General features: G+C 35.6%; 1 protein-coding gene across 1 annotated transcript; it reads left to right on the top strand.

Moving 5' to 3' along the window:
- Positions 1-1,489: 1,489 nt before the first annotated feature.
- On the top strand, positions 1,490-3,384 carry LOC122348527. Its single transcript, XM_043244073.1, has 5 exons — positions 1,490-1,540; positions 1,974-2,330; positions 2,431-2,469; positions 2,578-2,859; positions 3,270-3,384. The coding sequence occupies exons 1-4, from the start codon at positions 1,498-1,500 to the stop codon at positions 2,739-2,741; spliced, it is 603 nt and encodes a 200-aa protein (XP_043100008.1). The 5' UTR covers positions 1,490-1,497; the 3' UTR covers positions 2,742-2,859; positions 3,270-3,384.
- The last annotated feature ends 11,376 nt before the right edge of the window (positions 3,385-14,760 follow it).

The raw sequence follows: 14,760 nt of genomic DNA on the forward strand, positions 1-14,760 counted from the left end.
TACCTCAACAATTTTAATTGTCATTTTGCTTTTTAATAATTATGCATGCGCTTTATGATTTTCATATTCATTAAGTGGTCACTAAAATTTATGTAAATTACTGACCAATTACAGTACCCAAGATATACTGCACACCTTCCCTTATTTGTATACTTTTAACATTAAATATTGATATTTGTAAAATGAATTAAATTAAAAGTAATGATAAAATTAAAACGAGTTCTGTTACATTAACAAATAGTCATTTTTATATTTTTCACCAAAACAAGCACAATCTTACTTTTTTGTGTCTTGTGACAAAAACATAAACACTGCTATATAGTCATACTTTATATCTCAGTGTTGTAAAAACAACAGACACGCGTCTTAAATAAACATTGTGTATTTTTGCTCATGCATCACGCTTAATTATAATATGCCAATTATAGACTGAAGCTAATGATAAATATTTAATTGAATCCTTTTAATTTTCTACACATGTGAGACTATTGATCATTATCACAAGTGATGTGTAGATATGCATTTAACACTTATTGTTATTATTTATTCTAGTTACTAACAACTGGTGCTGATCTAAAAACTGAACTAAAGCTCAGTAAGTGTTCACCTCACTGAGGTTCATTCTGCACTGAACTGCTACTTCCTGTCACTCCCTACAGGAAATGATTCTTTGTTTGATGAAAGGCTGCTTTTGTTCAAACATGGCCATGCGGTCTGGGGTGTGATTGACCTACAATCACACATAGGTACATGCAGCTTATTTTATGATGCATTAACATGTTTTACTTTGTTATTCAGCTAGTGACATATATTTTACTTACAGCTATTGCACTCCTCATTATGGATTTCCTATTTATGTTAATCAAACATTATGAAAAGCACAAAAAAGTCTTTAGCGTTTTTTCCAAATTGCTGTCTGCGTAGACCAAACACAAAATTTAAAACATGTTCATAAAAATGAATCATGATGCTTTGGCGAAAAAAATCTGCAAATTTTCCTATCTGCTAAGCTTTAGCTTTAGTTTTGTGAATGTTGTAAGTCTTTTACAAGATTTATTAACGTAAGCAAGGCAATCTGAGTCTGCCGTCAAGCTTCTATATTTGGATTTAATGTGATTTAAAAATACAATGAATAGCAATAAACTAGTTTAGTAAATAAATTGTATTATTTTGGCTTTTTGTACTGATTTAATAATCTCCAACTATTTTAGGGGTGGTATTTTTATGATGCATTTAATGGCATTTTTTCTCCTCACACAAGAAAAGAGAGAGACAATTCAAGATCTATAAGAAGTGGGCTTATTAGCTTTTTAAATATTTTAAAACATTGCAATATAGTTTATTTTAGACAACTCTCTAAAATAAATATAGTCATAACACTTCTAAATATTATAGTCTGAGTTCGACACAAGTACAGTGTAAAAGCCACACCCCCTTTATATAAATAAAGCTGAATTTGCTTCTTCTCACCCGAGTTGATTTGGTCGGAGTGTAAACATGAATTCGTCTGCAGCAAATCATCTGATGCTCTTTTTAATAGGTAAATATACTTTTATAATTTTTGCTATATAGAATTTGGGACAATAAAACAGACCAACCATGTTTGCAATGATCGTAACATTCATTTAGTTATTACAGTTTTAAATGGACAGTTCATCTGAAAAAAAAATTTATTTTCTCACCCTCATGTTATTTCAAATCTTAGTCTTCTTCGTAGAACTGAAAAAAGAAACGCCTTATTGATTTATTTGTTTTTTGTTTTCATAGATGCTTTTTAAAAGACTTCCAGTGTTGTTTGGAATATATCTTTCTGAGTTCCGCAGAAGATATTAACCATATAGTGAAATATATCCTAGAAATTGCTATGTAATATTTCGCTATGCATAGGTATTTCAGACATGCAGTGTAAATGAAAAATGCAGTTTCCATTTAAATTTGAATTAGCCTATGATAGCATTTTTTATTATTTTCAGGTGTCATCTTTGTAAAAAGCGCATCTTTAAGTGTAATGAAAACAGTGAAGAGGGGAACTACGGTCTCTCTTCTGTGTTCAAACATCTTGAGAGAGCCCAGTTATGTTGCCTGGTTCAAGCACACAAGTGATTCTCTGCCGCTTTGCATCGCTACTCAATACGTGGGTGAACAACCAGCGGACTCCATATATTTCAACGGCTTTCAGAAGAATCATTTAGAGATGTCAGTGAACCAAACATTTTCTTCCTTGAAGATTGTAAATGCGGACATCTTTGATTCTGGAGTTTTTTACTGTGGAAGCTTTTTGTCGAACCGTATGATGTTTCACAATAAAACACAGTTAGTGGTGGTAAATGGTAATAGTTCAGTTTTCATTCAATAAAAATATTCCAACATGTTTCATATTCAGTTTGGTTGCTATTCAGATTCTATAAATAACATAGTTTTTTTTCAAAGAGACTAACCATTTGGAAGAGGATATTGCAATTATGGTATGTGTCGTACATTTTTATTTCTACGCCACTAATTTGACTCTCAGCCATTTTATTTCTAGCTCACAATGATCTTGTTCTCTTTCTTTCTCTTTTGTTTTACTTTTAACAGGGGCTACTGAAGAAAATTTGAGATCCTGCCATATCTATTATACAATGGCACTGATTCTGAGTGGCTTTGTTTTGCTTGCCATTTTATTTGTGATTGTAGTCTCATTCAAACTGAAGAAAAGAAACAAGCAGAAGGGCATGTCAACACACTTATATACACAATAAACCTTTAACCATTAGATCTAAACAAAACAAGCGCTCTAGGATGGTAATAATTATTGATTTTCTTGTTTTGTTTTTTTTAGATGCCCACAGTCAAGAGATACACAGACACTTTCAAAAGGTATTTAAAAAGGTTAATAATTCAAAATGTTGTGTGTGTATGTGGGTCATAAATTGGTGGTTTTCTGTTTAAAATAATTGTAGTTTTGTTTTGGTTTTTCTGAGCCACACACAATTTTCCCGTGTTTACAAAATTGACTATGTCATTCAGTGTAACAATCTTGTCAGGCATATTTATTTTATATATTGAATGTTTACATAAATATTGTGCTATACTGAATGGCAATGTAATATTATTTCAACCAATGTTTGGCACTGTATTTTCCGAAAACATATTTGAAACGTCAAAAATAGACACTTATAATTAAAGTGAATTCTATGAACATAAAATCACTTTTGTGACTTTCTCTTAATGTGGACATCTTAACCTCGTTGACCAATGTATATATATACATATATATTTCCCTCCAGGATCAGGATCCAGACCTGCACTGGAAGTTGAACAGAAGATCAGTAAAAAGTATGAGTGATGTGGAGACATATATAGTTTATGCTGCTTTAATTAACAATTTAATTAATAAGGAATGATTTAATACAATGATGTCACCAAACACATGTATTATGTTAATGTTCTTAGTGGTGAGTTAAGGTGTGTTGTGCATTTTTAATATACACATACACACATATATATACATATACATATATACATACATATATACACATATATACATATACATATACATATACGCACATGTAAACATATACATATATACATACATATATACACATATACACACATATACACATATATACACACACACACACACATATACATATACATATATACACACATATATATATATATATATATATATATATATATATATATATATATATATATATATATATATATATATATAAATATATATATATATATATTAGTTTTCTGTTACTGCTTCATAGTGTAAAATATTGCATATTGTGTATTTTCTTTCATCAATAGCTTAAAGTTATTTCTATCTAGAGAGGACACACTTGAATGACATAAATCACAGCTGATTTTTTTATGACTTGGCTTTAAACCCTCTCATAGTCAAATATAGTTTAGTATAGTAGTATAGTATAGCTTTTGTGACAATTTGTGAAAATTAAATAAAATGGCAGTGTAAAAAAGTTTGAGAAATTTTAACCAAATTATGTTATAGATTTTTCATTAAGATCCTAAAGAAACAAATCAACTTGTGGAAAACGGGCATTCGATGGCCCCTTTAAGACTTCCTCCTAATTTTAAACAGTATATATTTAATCAAGCCCCAAAAATAGCTCATTCCGATCTTAGAGGGCATGATGACGTCTCAGAGGAACAAACATTTGCATAAATACTGCCTCCAGAGCAAGGCATCTTCTCATCATAGGCCCTGCCCTCTGGCATTCAGTGGCTTAATTGCTGACACTTGGTTACATTTAACGTAAACGAGGCTATTCCTTTTTTTTTTTGTCTTTTTTTGATTGACAGCATGAGATTTATACATGATCCATTTCCTTTTCAAGTAGATGCAGCAGAAGCTGCACGGCTATAAAGCAGTTGCCAAGAGTTGTTAATAAATGACTCTAACTCCTGTATGTGATGGCAATGCACCTTTAAGTTAATTTAGGAGACAGTTTAAAAAAGAAAAAGAAGATGATGATGATGATCAAGAACCATATGTTCCATTCAGAAGGGCTCATTCCTAATTATTTCAAAGGGCTTTCCCTCTGGAATGAACAAATGGATTTGCCTGTATTGACTCCATCAAGAATGTCGCTCACAGAAAGTCTCTCTTCCATGGCTTCAGTTTTTTTTTAAGTCTTGAGCAAAAGACTGTACAACATTCAGATTATATGATTTAAAATGGGTGACAGCACACCGCATGAAAAAAAATTATCATTCATATTTGTTGACCAAATACAAAAACTATCTTTGAGAGCAAGGGGGCCCCCTGGTGTTTCAATAGCCATAGGCAGCTTGTGTATTCTGCGTATAGGATCGGCTAAGGTGTAGAGCACCAAACAACTGTTTCTTGAAGTGTTCTTTAGTATGAGTATGAGATATCAGAATGAGAACTGATTACTTTAAACACTAGAAGCCTGATCTATGAAACAACACCTTTTTATTACAGTACACTTAACTAAATGTTCATATTATTTCCTTATACATGTTAATATTCTGATACTAGAGCATGTTAACAGTGTTTTTATTACATCTGCGCCATTAAGACATTAAAAAAAAAAGCTTTTTAAAAGGTTCAATGTAATTATATCCTCATAATGCTGGCAAGGCCAAGGATGAGATTAGTGCTTTTAGGGTTCTTGATAAGGAGTGCCAGCTCCTGTCAGCTTTTGAATGAAAAAAACAAAACATTTATTTTTAGACCATTAGCAAATGTCTTTTTCATTCATTCGTTCAACTGGTACAAGTCCAGCTCTCCAGATTGCTCCAAAATTTGTAATTCTTCAGTATTTTACTAAGATTAACAAGATTTATTCAAATTCATGCTATGAACTCATTTGTGTGCATGATCCAATTTTGTTAAGTAAATGTTGCTCATGGCTTTTACATAATCACTTTAATGTCAAATCAGATGTATCCAGGTCAAAGTAGGTTGCTAATAGTAACTTATTTTAAACCTCAATTACCCTGAAGAGGCTATTTCAATCTATGTGAGGGTAGCCAGGTTATAGTGGCAACAATATGACCAAATATTATACATTCATTAGATAACTCTACACTGTACAATTACGATCTGGACCGGTGGGGTTGGTGGGTATATTCTGCTCTAATTTAAAGGCTTAATATTCTTTCTGTTGTCATTATTATTTCGGTGGAGGCTTTAAACAAGTCTTTCTGGGTGTTTGTTTCCTCCCCCTGCATATATAATTGGGCAAACAAGCCTATAAAACATTAGAAGGGGAGGATCTTTAAGGCAATCTAGCTATTTAAAGCATCACACTAGCAGAAGCAGCAACATGTCAAGTGATACTGTTATTATTACTTTTGCGCGGAACAGGTTTTCATTATTTAAATAATTATTAGTTTTAATTAGACCTGATCTTTGTTGTTTTGTCTTTTTAAGTTAAATATATTATTCAAAATCTCATTTGTCTAATAAAACAAAAAACAAAATGGAGTTTGTACGCAGGATGCTTTTCACCGCACTTTTAGCAGGTATAAAATTATTTATTTGCGTTTCAAATTTAAGTTTAAAAAAAGAAAAACATTAAATAACACTTTCTTGCAATCCTTACATTGACTAGAACAACAGAATTAAGTTTTAAAATATTTTTTTAAAAGGTTTTGCAAATCTTCCGCTGTGCTCTTCTCAAAATTATTACATCATCGATGAGTTGAAGAACTGGACTGAGGCTCAAGATTACTGCAGAAAATATTACTTTGATTTAGCATCATTTCACAACAAGGAACAACACGACCAACTCGTTCAAACTCTGAAGAGCAATGGTTACACTGATGGTGTTTGGATAGGATTGTATGATGATCGCTACAGCTGGAGATGGTCCTATGGAGAAAAAAAAATGACATACACCAACTGGGACGTAAATGAACCAAACAGCTATCTGTCAAACGAGCCTTGTGTTATTATCAATGAAAGAGGAAAATGGTGGGATGTGAATTGTGAAAACCCCTTTTATTTCTTGTGCTACAATGGTAATTGAATGTGCTTTTCTAACTTGACTAACAACTTTAAAAAAAAAAAAAGGAAATAAACAATGTCGAAATAAACTTTATGTCCACAGCCACAACAAATACTACTGTCTTAATCCAAGAGAAGAGAAGTTGGAGTGACTCTTTAACCTACTGCAGACTGTATCACACTGATTTGGCTACAACAGAAAACCAAGATCAGAATGAAAAACTGAAGCTGATGCTCAATATCCAGAATGTGGGTATAGCTTATATTGGTTTATACAGAGACACGTGGAAGTGGTCAGATCAGAGTAGCTCCATGTTCAGGGCTTGGAGTTCCACTGAACCCGATAATGCCATGGGACTTGAATATTGTACACAATTGGCTTTTGCGCAATGGAATGATGTACCATGCTCATTCAACCTCCGATATGTCTGCGGCACTGGTAAGAAAACATCTGTTTGCTGATGTGTGCATGATCTTCTATGGGCCATGAGCCCTCTATAGTATTAATTGTGATTTCACGGCTTGAAAAAATAATTGACTTCATATTTTACATATATTTAGTAGTAAACCAATTTTCCAAAATGTGTTTTCTACATATGACCTTGAACCTTTTTTGGGGGGGTCATAATTATAATTGTCATTTATAATTCATCATTTATAATTGACTTTGACCCATTGGGGTAAATTATTTTTGGCAAATTTTCTTTATAATTTTTAGTGCAACCAAATTGCAATTGAATAAAATGCTTTTTCAAAATTAAAAAGAAGTCAAAATGCTGTAAAAAAAACAAACAAACAAAAAAAGCTTTACACAGCTTAACGCCGCTATTATGCTGCTGGTCAATAGTGCCAGCTATACAAAACATAGAACTTCAGCTATGCATGACTTTAGTCTCTGATTTATTATTTATTTTTATAAAAGTCCACTACAAATAGCAAAAGAGTAGAAACATTTTATTTAATTTATATTAATAATTATTATTTATTTCCTTCATTTATAAATGATAATGTGCCATAGACAATTTACTTTTGCAAATAACTAATTTGATTATTTTAATGCCTGTAGCAGCGAAGATTCAAATACTGAAAATAAACATGCAATCACCACTGAACCATAACGACAGCGCCATTTTACAACAGGTCAGTTTCAAATAATACACAGTGGTTTTGCAAACAAGGGTATTCGTATTATTTTATATGTCTTTACATTTTATCATTTCTAGCCTGTACTAAAGTAATGAATCTGTTTAAAAACACTTTAAAACATGTTTAACATGCTTGATGCCTCTGTCTGACTTCAGCTGCAGCAAAACCTGAACAAACAGAAACTGAGTAACATAAAGCTGAACTGGAGGACGCAACCTGATGGACATATATTTCACACCATAAATACAGCAAACATGACAAACCAGGGGCAATTTAAAACGGTGACATGAATGTTTGCCAGAATAATAGTTCAATTTGTATGCCACTTGTCTTGGTGTAAGCATACTGCATTATTGCAATCAGTCCAAGTCTCTTTGCTTAGAATGTTTCTTACAATAAATTCCCCGTCAAATGTACCATAATCATGTTATAGAAATCATGTACAAAATAATAGTTTGGAAATGTACAAAGAAATAATTTGGACCATGTGACTATTAGGATAACATTCATGATTTATGACTTTGGAAGGAGATATAGCCAACACCCCGAGATAAAACGTTTTCTATTGGGACAATGTTGGATGTGTCCAAAAATCGAGTTTAAATACTCAAGACACAAATTACGCTCTTAGCTTGGCTTTCTAGTCATGCTGTTAGCCATAATTTTAATACAGCCGGCCAAGACATCAAAGACCACCTAACTTCTCGCCAATCAGCAACCTTGGGAAACCCTTCGGCAACGATGACCACAAAGGGAATCCCGTGACACAAAGGCAATGCAAGCACAAACCTCCAGATTCAGGCCGAACTGGTGAATTTAATAACTACTAGAACTCAATGCAAGGGTTAATCAAGTGATTGATGGTTGTTCAGGTCTATGCATTTACATTACATTTACATTTAGTCATTTAGCAGACGCTTTTATCCAAAGTGACGTACAAATGAGGTAGACAATAGAAGCAATTAATGTCAACAAAAGGGCAGTAGTGCATAAGTGCTCTGAGTTGGGTCTTGGCTTACCTAACGTAGACACGAGGCTATTTTTTATTTATTTTTTTTTTTTTAAACAAGAAAAGGATAGGAAAGAGCAGGAGAAGAAGAAGAAAGTGCTATCGATGTTGGGTCAAGTGTAAACGAAAAAGATGAGTTTTGAGTTGGTTTTTGAAGATTGCTAGTGACTCTGCTGCCCTAGTAGCAACGGGCAGATCGTTCCACCGGCAAGGAACAGACCAGGTGAAGGTGCGCGAGAGTGATTTTGCACCTTTTTGTGATGGCACTGCAAGGCGCCTTTCGTTTGCAGAGCGTAGGCACCTGGAGGGAACATATGATTCAATTAATGAGTGTAAGTATGAGGAAGCGGAGCCTGTGATTGTCCTGTAGGCCAGCATCAGGGATTTGAATTTGATGCGGGCATCCATAGGAAGCCAGTGTAAACTAATGAAGAGGGGCGTGACGTGGGCCCTCCTTGGTTCGTTGAAGACCACCTTTGCCGCTGCATTCTGGACCATCTGAAGAGGTCTGGTTGTAGAGGCTGGGAGGCCAGCAAGGAGGGCGTCCAAATATTGTAAACTTGGGATTCCACATTTTCATTCTCCTGAACTCATTCTTTCCTCACTTTCCCTCTTCTTGCAACTTGTATAAATGTGTGAACGTGTGTTTGTGTTAGTTAATTTGTGTTAGGTTTATCCAATAAAGCCATATTTATATTGAAAAGAGAAGTATCTTGTGTTTTGTGCTTACAAGTTAATGTCTTGACCTGTGCTAATTAAGTGTTGTCACTGTAGTTTGGATTGTAAGATCCAGAGCAGAGTCTAATGCCCTATAAAACCTTAAATGATTTTTTTTAGCTAATTCGCTACACAAGAGTAATGTACAATATCTTTAAATACACATTTCTAAATCTTAAACTTTTCTTGAGGGGTATTTGAGTTTAGTATTTGGAGCAGCTGATATTCTGTTCCTCAATACTAAACCTCACAGGAGACTTTGCAGGTTCGAGATTCGAGGTTCAGTATCAAGAATGGGCGATTTGTTAGTTCTCTTTAACTTTAAGTTTTCAAAAAATTGCACTGACAACTAAGCTTTAAAGTATTTTGTAAATATTAACAAATGTAATTTTAATGGCCCCCTTCTAGGATCGCCACCTTAACATGGGTTTGAGTGCCCGAATGACTCTAAGAGCTAGGTTGTCTGGGGCTATATGCTCCTGGTACGGCTGGGGGAATTCAACACTCACGTTGGTGATGCTAGCGACACCTGGAGGGGCGTGACTGCTTTTTGCGGATGATGTTGTCCTGTTGGCTGCATCTGGCCAAGACCTACAGTGTATGCTGGGGCGGTTTGCAGCTGAGTGTGAAGCGGCTGGGATGAGAATCAGCACCTCTAAGTCTGAGGCCATGGTTCTCAGTCGGACAAGGGTGGCTTGCCCCCTTCTGGTTGGTGAGGAGTTTCTGCCTCAGGTGGAGGAGTTTAAGTATCTTGGGGTCTTGTTCACGAGTGAGGGGAGGATGGAATGAAAGATCGACAGACAGATTGGTGCAGCTTCAGCAGTAATGCGATCACTGTAATGGTCTGTCATGGTGAAGAAGGAGCTGAGCCGCAAGGTGAAGCTCTCGATTTACCGGTCGATCTTCGTTCCTACTCTCACCTATGGTCATGAGCGAAAGGATGAGATCCCAGATACAAGCGGCCGAAATGAGTTTCCTCCATAGGGTGGCTGGGCGCTCCCTTAGAGATAGGGTGAGGAGCTCAGTCACTCAGGAGGAGCGCGGAGTAGACCCGCTGCTCTCCACATCGAGAGATGCCAGCTGAGGTGGCTCGGGCATTTGTTCCGGATGCTTCCCAGACGGCTCCCAATGGAGGTGTTCCGGGCATGTCCCACCAGGAGGAGGCCTAGGACACGCTGGAGGGACTATGTCTCTCGGCTGGCCTGGAAGCGCCTCAGTGTTCCCCCGGAAGAACTGGAGGAAGTGTCTGGGCAGAGGGAAGTCTGGGCGTCCCTGCTTAGACTGTTGCCCCGCGACCCAGCCCCGGATAAGTGGTAGAAAATGGATAGATGGATGGATGGATTTTAATGGCTGCAGAAAAACCTCAGTCTGTGTAGGATAAAGCAAGAAATCTTTGAGCCCTAAGATGGCATGAATCCGTGCTGAGGTGTTAAATCTAGACACAGGCTCAGGAGTACTTCCGGAAACCTTTTCTTTTATCAAGTGAGACTGGACAAATAATTTGCTTGCAAAACTATAAAAAATTAGTAGCCTCAATTTTCAAACAATGAAACACTGTATTTTGATGTGACAAAGTGATAAACATGTCTTTATCCCAACTTTTTTGTTCATATATATATATAAAAAATATATACAGTCATGTGAAAAAATTAGGACACCCTTTGAAAGCATGTGGTTTTATTGTAACATTTTTAATAAATGGTTATTTCATCTCAGTTTCAACAATACAGAGAGATTAAAGTAATCAAACTAAATGAAAACTGAAGAAAAGTCTTTTCAAGATCTTCTGTACATGTCATTCTACAAAAATGCCTATTCTAACTGAGGAAAAAGATAGGACACCCTTGCCCCTAATAGCGAGTGTTACCTCCTTTGGCTGAAACAACGGCAGTGAGACGGTTCTTGTAGCCATCTACCAGTCTCCGACATCGGTCTGAGGAAATTTTACCCCACTCCTCAATGCAGAACTTTTTCAGCTGTGAGATGTTTGAGGGGTTTCTTGCACAGACAGCCCTTTTCAAGTCACCCCACAGCATCTCAATGGGATTCAAATCTGGACTTTGACTTGGCCATTCCAGGACTCTCCATTTCTTCTTTTTCAGCCAATCTTTGGTTGATTTACTAGTATGTTTTGGGTCATTGTCATGTTGCATGGTCCAGTTCCGCTTCAGCTTTAATTTTGTAACTGATGGTCTCACATGTTCTTCAAGCACCTTCTGATACACAGTAGAATTCATGGGGGATTCTATGATGGTGAGCTGACCAGGTCCTGCTGCAGCAAAGCAGCCCCAAACCATGACACTTCCACCTCCATGCTTCACAGTTGGTATGAGGTTCTTTTCTTGGAATGCTGTGTTTGGTTTACGCCAAACATGTCCTCTGCTCTTGTGTCCAAATAATTCAATTTTGGACTCATCTGTCCAAAGAACATTATTCCAGAAGTCCTGGTCTTTGTCAACTTTATCTCTGGCAAATGTCAGTCTGGCCTTGATGTTTCTGTTGGAAAGCAAAGGTTTCCTCCTTGCACACCTCCCATGCAAGTTAAACTTGTAGAGTCTCTTTCTGATTGTAGAGGCATGTACTTCTACATCAACAGTAACCAGAGCCTGCTGTAGTTCTCGAGATGACACTTTAGGGTTTTTGGAGACCTCTTTTAGCATCTTGCGGTCTGCTCTTGGGATGAACTTGCTGGGGCGACCAGTCCTGGGCATGTTGGCAGTTGTTTTGAAAGCCCTCCACTTGTAGACTATCTTCCGGACAGTGGAATGGCTGATTTCAAAATCTTTTGAGATCTTTTTAAATCCCTTCCCAGACTCATAGGCTGCTACAATCTTTTTTCTGAAGTCCTCTGACCGCTCTTTTGCTCTCACCATGGTGCTCACTCTCACTTCAACAGTCAGGAGCACACCAAACTAAATGTCTGCGGTTTAAATAGGGCAAGCCTCATTCAACATGCAGAGTAACGATCTACTAATTATGTACACCTGGTGTGATGTACCTGTGTGAGATCTGAGCCAATTTAAGAGGGAATACATGTGAGGGTGTCCTATCTTTTTCCTTAGTTAGAAAAGGCATTTTTGTAGAATGACATGTACAGAAGATCTTGAAAAGATTTTTCTTCAGTTTTCATTGTTTAGTTTGATTACTTTAATCTCTCTGTATTGTTGAAACTGAGATGAAATAACCATTTATTAAAAATGTTACAATAAAACCACATGCTTTCAAAGGGTGTCCTAATTTTTTCACATGACTGTATATTTATTTAATTGATCTTTATGTCCATTTAATTAACGTTAAAGAGAAAGAACAAACCACATACTCTTGATTTTATGGCATTTTACAGTAAGTCCCAATTTGTTTTGGAATTGGTTTAGGGTATTTTCTCACACATGTTTTTGACTGCTAGTTAGCAAGTTCCAAAACTAATGTAAACCGTCTCATGAGAATGGCTCATCACTCCACGGAAGAGAACTCACAATGTAAAAAAAAAGAAAGTTGGGCCAAATTACATTTTTATGTAATTTACAAATTGAGAAAACTCACAAATCTGCTGAAGCTGGTTGCCTTAAAATTTTAATTTGGCATCACAGGAGAAGAAATATTTGCAAAACCACTGCTTCAAGAGCAAGACATGTTCTCATTGTAGGCCCCGCCCACTGGCACCCAGTGGCTTAATTGCTGACACTTGGTTACATTTTGTATTGTAAACAAGGCCAATAAATTTTCGAGTTGACAACATGACATTTATACATGATCCATTTCCTTTAGTAGATGCAGCAGCAGCCGCAGGGATATAAAGCAGTTGCCAAGTGTTGTTAATAAATGACTCTACTCCAGTAGGTAGCGGCAATGTACCTTTAAGTTTCTTTAAGAGACGGTTTGAAAAAAAAGAAGATGATGAAGAACTGATAAATTTAGACACTAGAAGCCTGATGTATCAAAAACACCTTATTATTACACATAACTCCATTTGCATATAGCCATCTATTTTATTTTGCTATCCTGACACATGATTGCCATTTAGAATTTTTAAAAGCTTCAAAGCAATATCCTCATAATGTTGGCAAGGCCAAGGTTGGGATTAGTACAGGTTCAATCTTTGCGCAGGGAGATCTATGAGTTAATTTGTGCGGGACTGATTCTGATGTTGTCAAGAAGAGTACTGAAAGTGAATTGGCAGTGATTTGATAAGGACATTTGTTGATTTGAAAAGGAAAATTTGATAAGGAGTGCCTTTAAACTTTTTAATGAAAAAAAAAAAGCAACAATAACAACAAACATTTATGTTATACCATTAGAAAATGTACAGTAGCTTTCCCATTCATTTGTTCAACTGGTGCAAGTCTTGCTCCCCAAATTGCTCCAAAATTTGTATTTCTGCAGTCGTTTACTAAGATTAAGTCAGGATTTAAACAAATTCATGCTATGAACTCATTTGTGTACATGATCCAATTTTGTTAAGTAAATGTTGCACATGGCTCTTACATAATCACTTTAATGTCAAATCAGATGTATCCAGGTCAAAGTAGGTTGCTAATAGTAATTTATTTTAAACCTCAATTACCCTGAAAAGGCTCTTATATTCTATGTAAGGACAGTCCTACAACATGACCAAATATTATACATTCACTCAAAATACAGTGTACAATTACGCTCTGGACTGGAGGGGTTGGTGAGTATTTTCTGGTCTAATTTAAAGGATAAAGTTAGCTTAGAAATATTCTTTCGGTTGTCATTATTATTTAGATGGAAGCTTTAAATAACTCCTTCTGGGTGTTTGCTTCCTCTACCTGCAAATAAAAATTAGAAGTGGAGGATCTTTATGGCAAAGTCAAGGAATGAGGTTGGTTCTGGGGGAAAGGGAAAAAGATAAAGAAACATTTTGTAGCAAATCAGCTCAAAAGGAATCAATTAAAAATTTTATTTGAACATAATTATTGTTTTTATGCCTGATCACTGAGTTGGCCAGCTATTCACTGAACAAGCTGTGCAACATCAATTCTGTGCTGGATAATAAAATCTAAAATATAGTGAAAACACTATTACCTTTAACTGCAATTACCTTTGAGACTTGCGAACTAGCATAATATTAGGAAACGGGATTTGTAAAGATTATATTTATTTATTTTTACTGCATTATTGTAATCAGTGAATTTTAATGGGACCGTCTGAGACAGTGTATATTAAAAAATTAACCATTGTAAAAGTGAAATAAGCATTATCTCAATGTAAAGTACATGTCATGAAACAAAGTATATGAAATTTACATGGACATGAGGCGCATGCATTATCAATAATCTAGAATAAAATAATTTTGAATGAATAAAAACTTCCATAATAAAAAAAATCCATGCCAGGTCTACTTTTGAAGGATGATGTGAGGAGTGTAGGTAGATAATGG

The sequence above is a fragment of the Puntigrus tetrazona genome, chromosome 7 (genome assembly GCF_018831695.1).
Source record: "Puntigrus tetrazona isolate hp1 chromosome 7, ASM1883169v1, whole genome shotgun sequence".
Taxonomy (NCBI): Eukaryota; Metazoa; Chordata; class Actinopteri; order Cypriniformes; family Cyprinidae; genus Puntigrus; species Puntigrus tetrazona.

Coding starts and splice junctions, on each gene's coding strand:
- LOC122348527 (XM_043244073.1), top strand. CDS start 1,498: ATGAATTCGTCTGCAGCAAATCATCTGATGCTCTTTTTAATAG. Junction 1,541..1,973: donor TCTGATGCTCTTTTTAATAG/GTAAATATACTT, acceptor TATTATTTTCAG/GTGTCATCTTTGTAAAAAGC. Junction 2,470..2,577: donor GGATATTGCAATTATGGTAT/GTGTCGTACATT, acceptor TACTTTTAACAG/GGGCTACTGAAGAAAATTTG.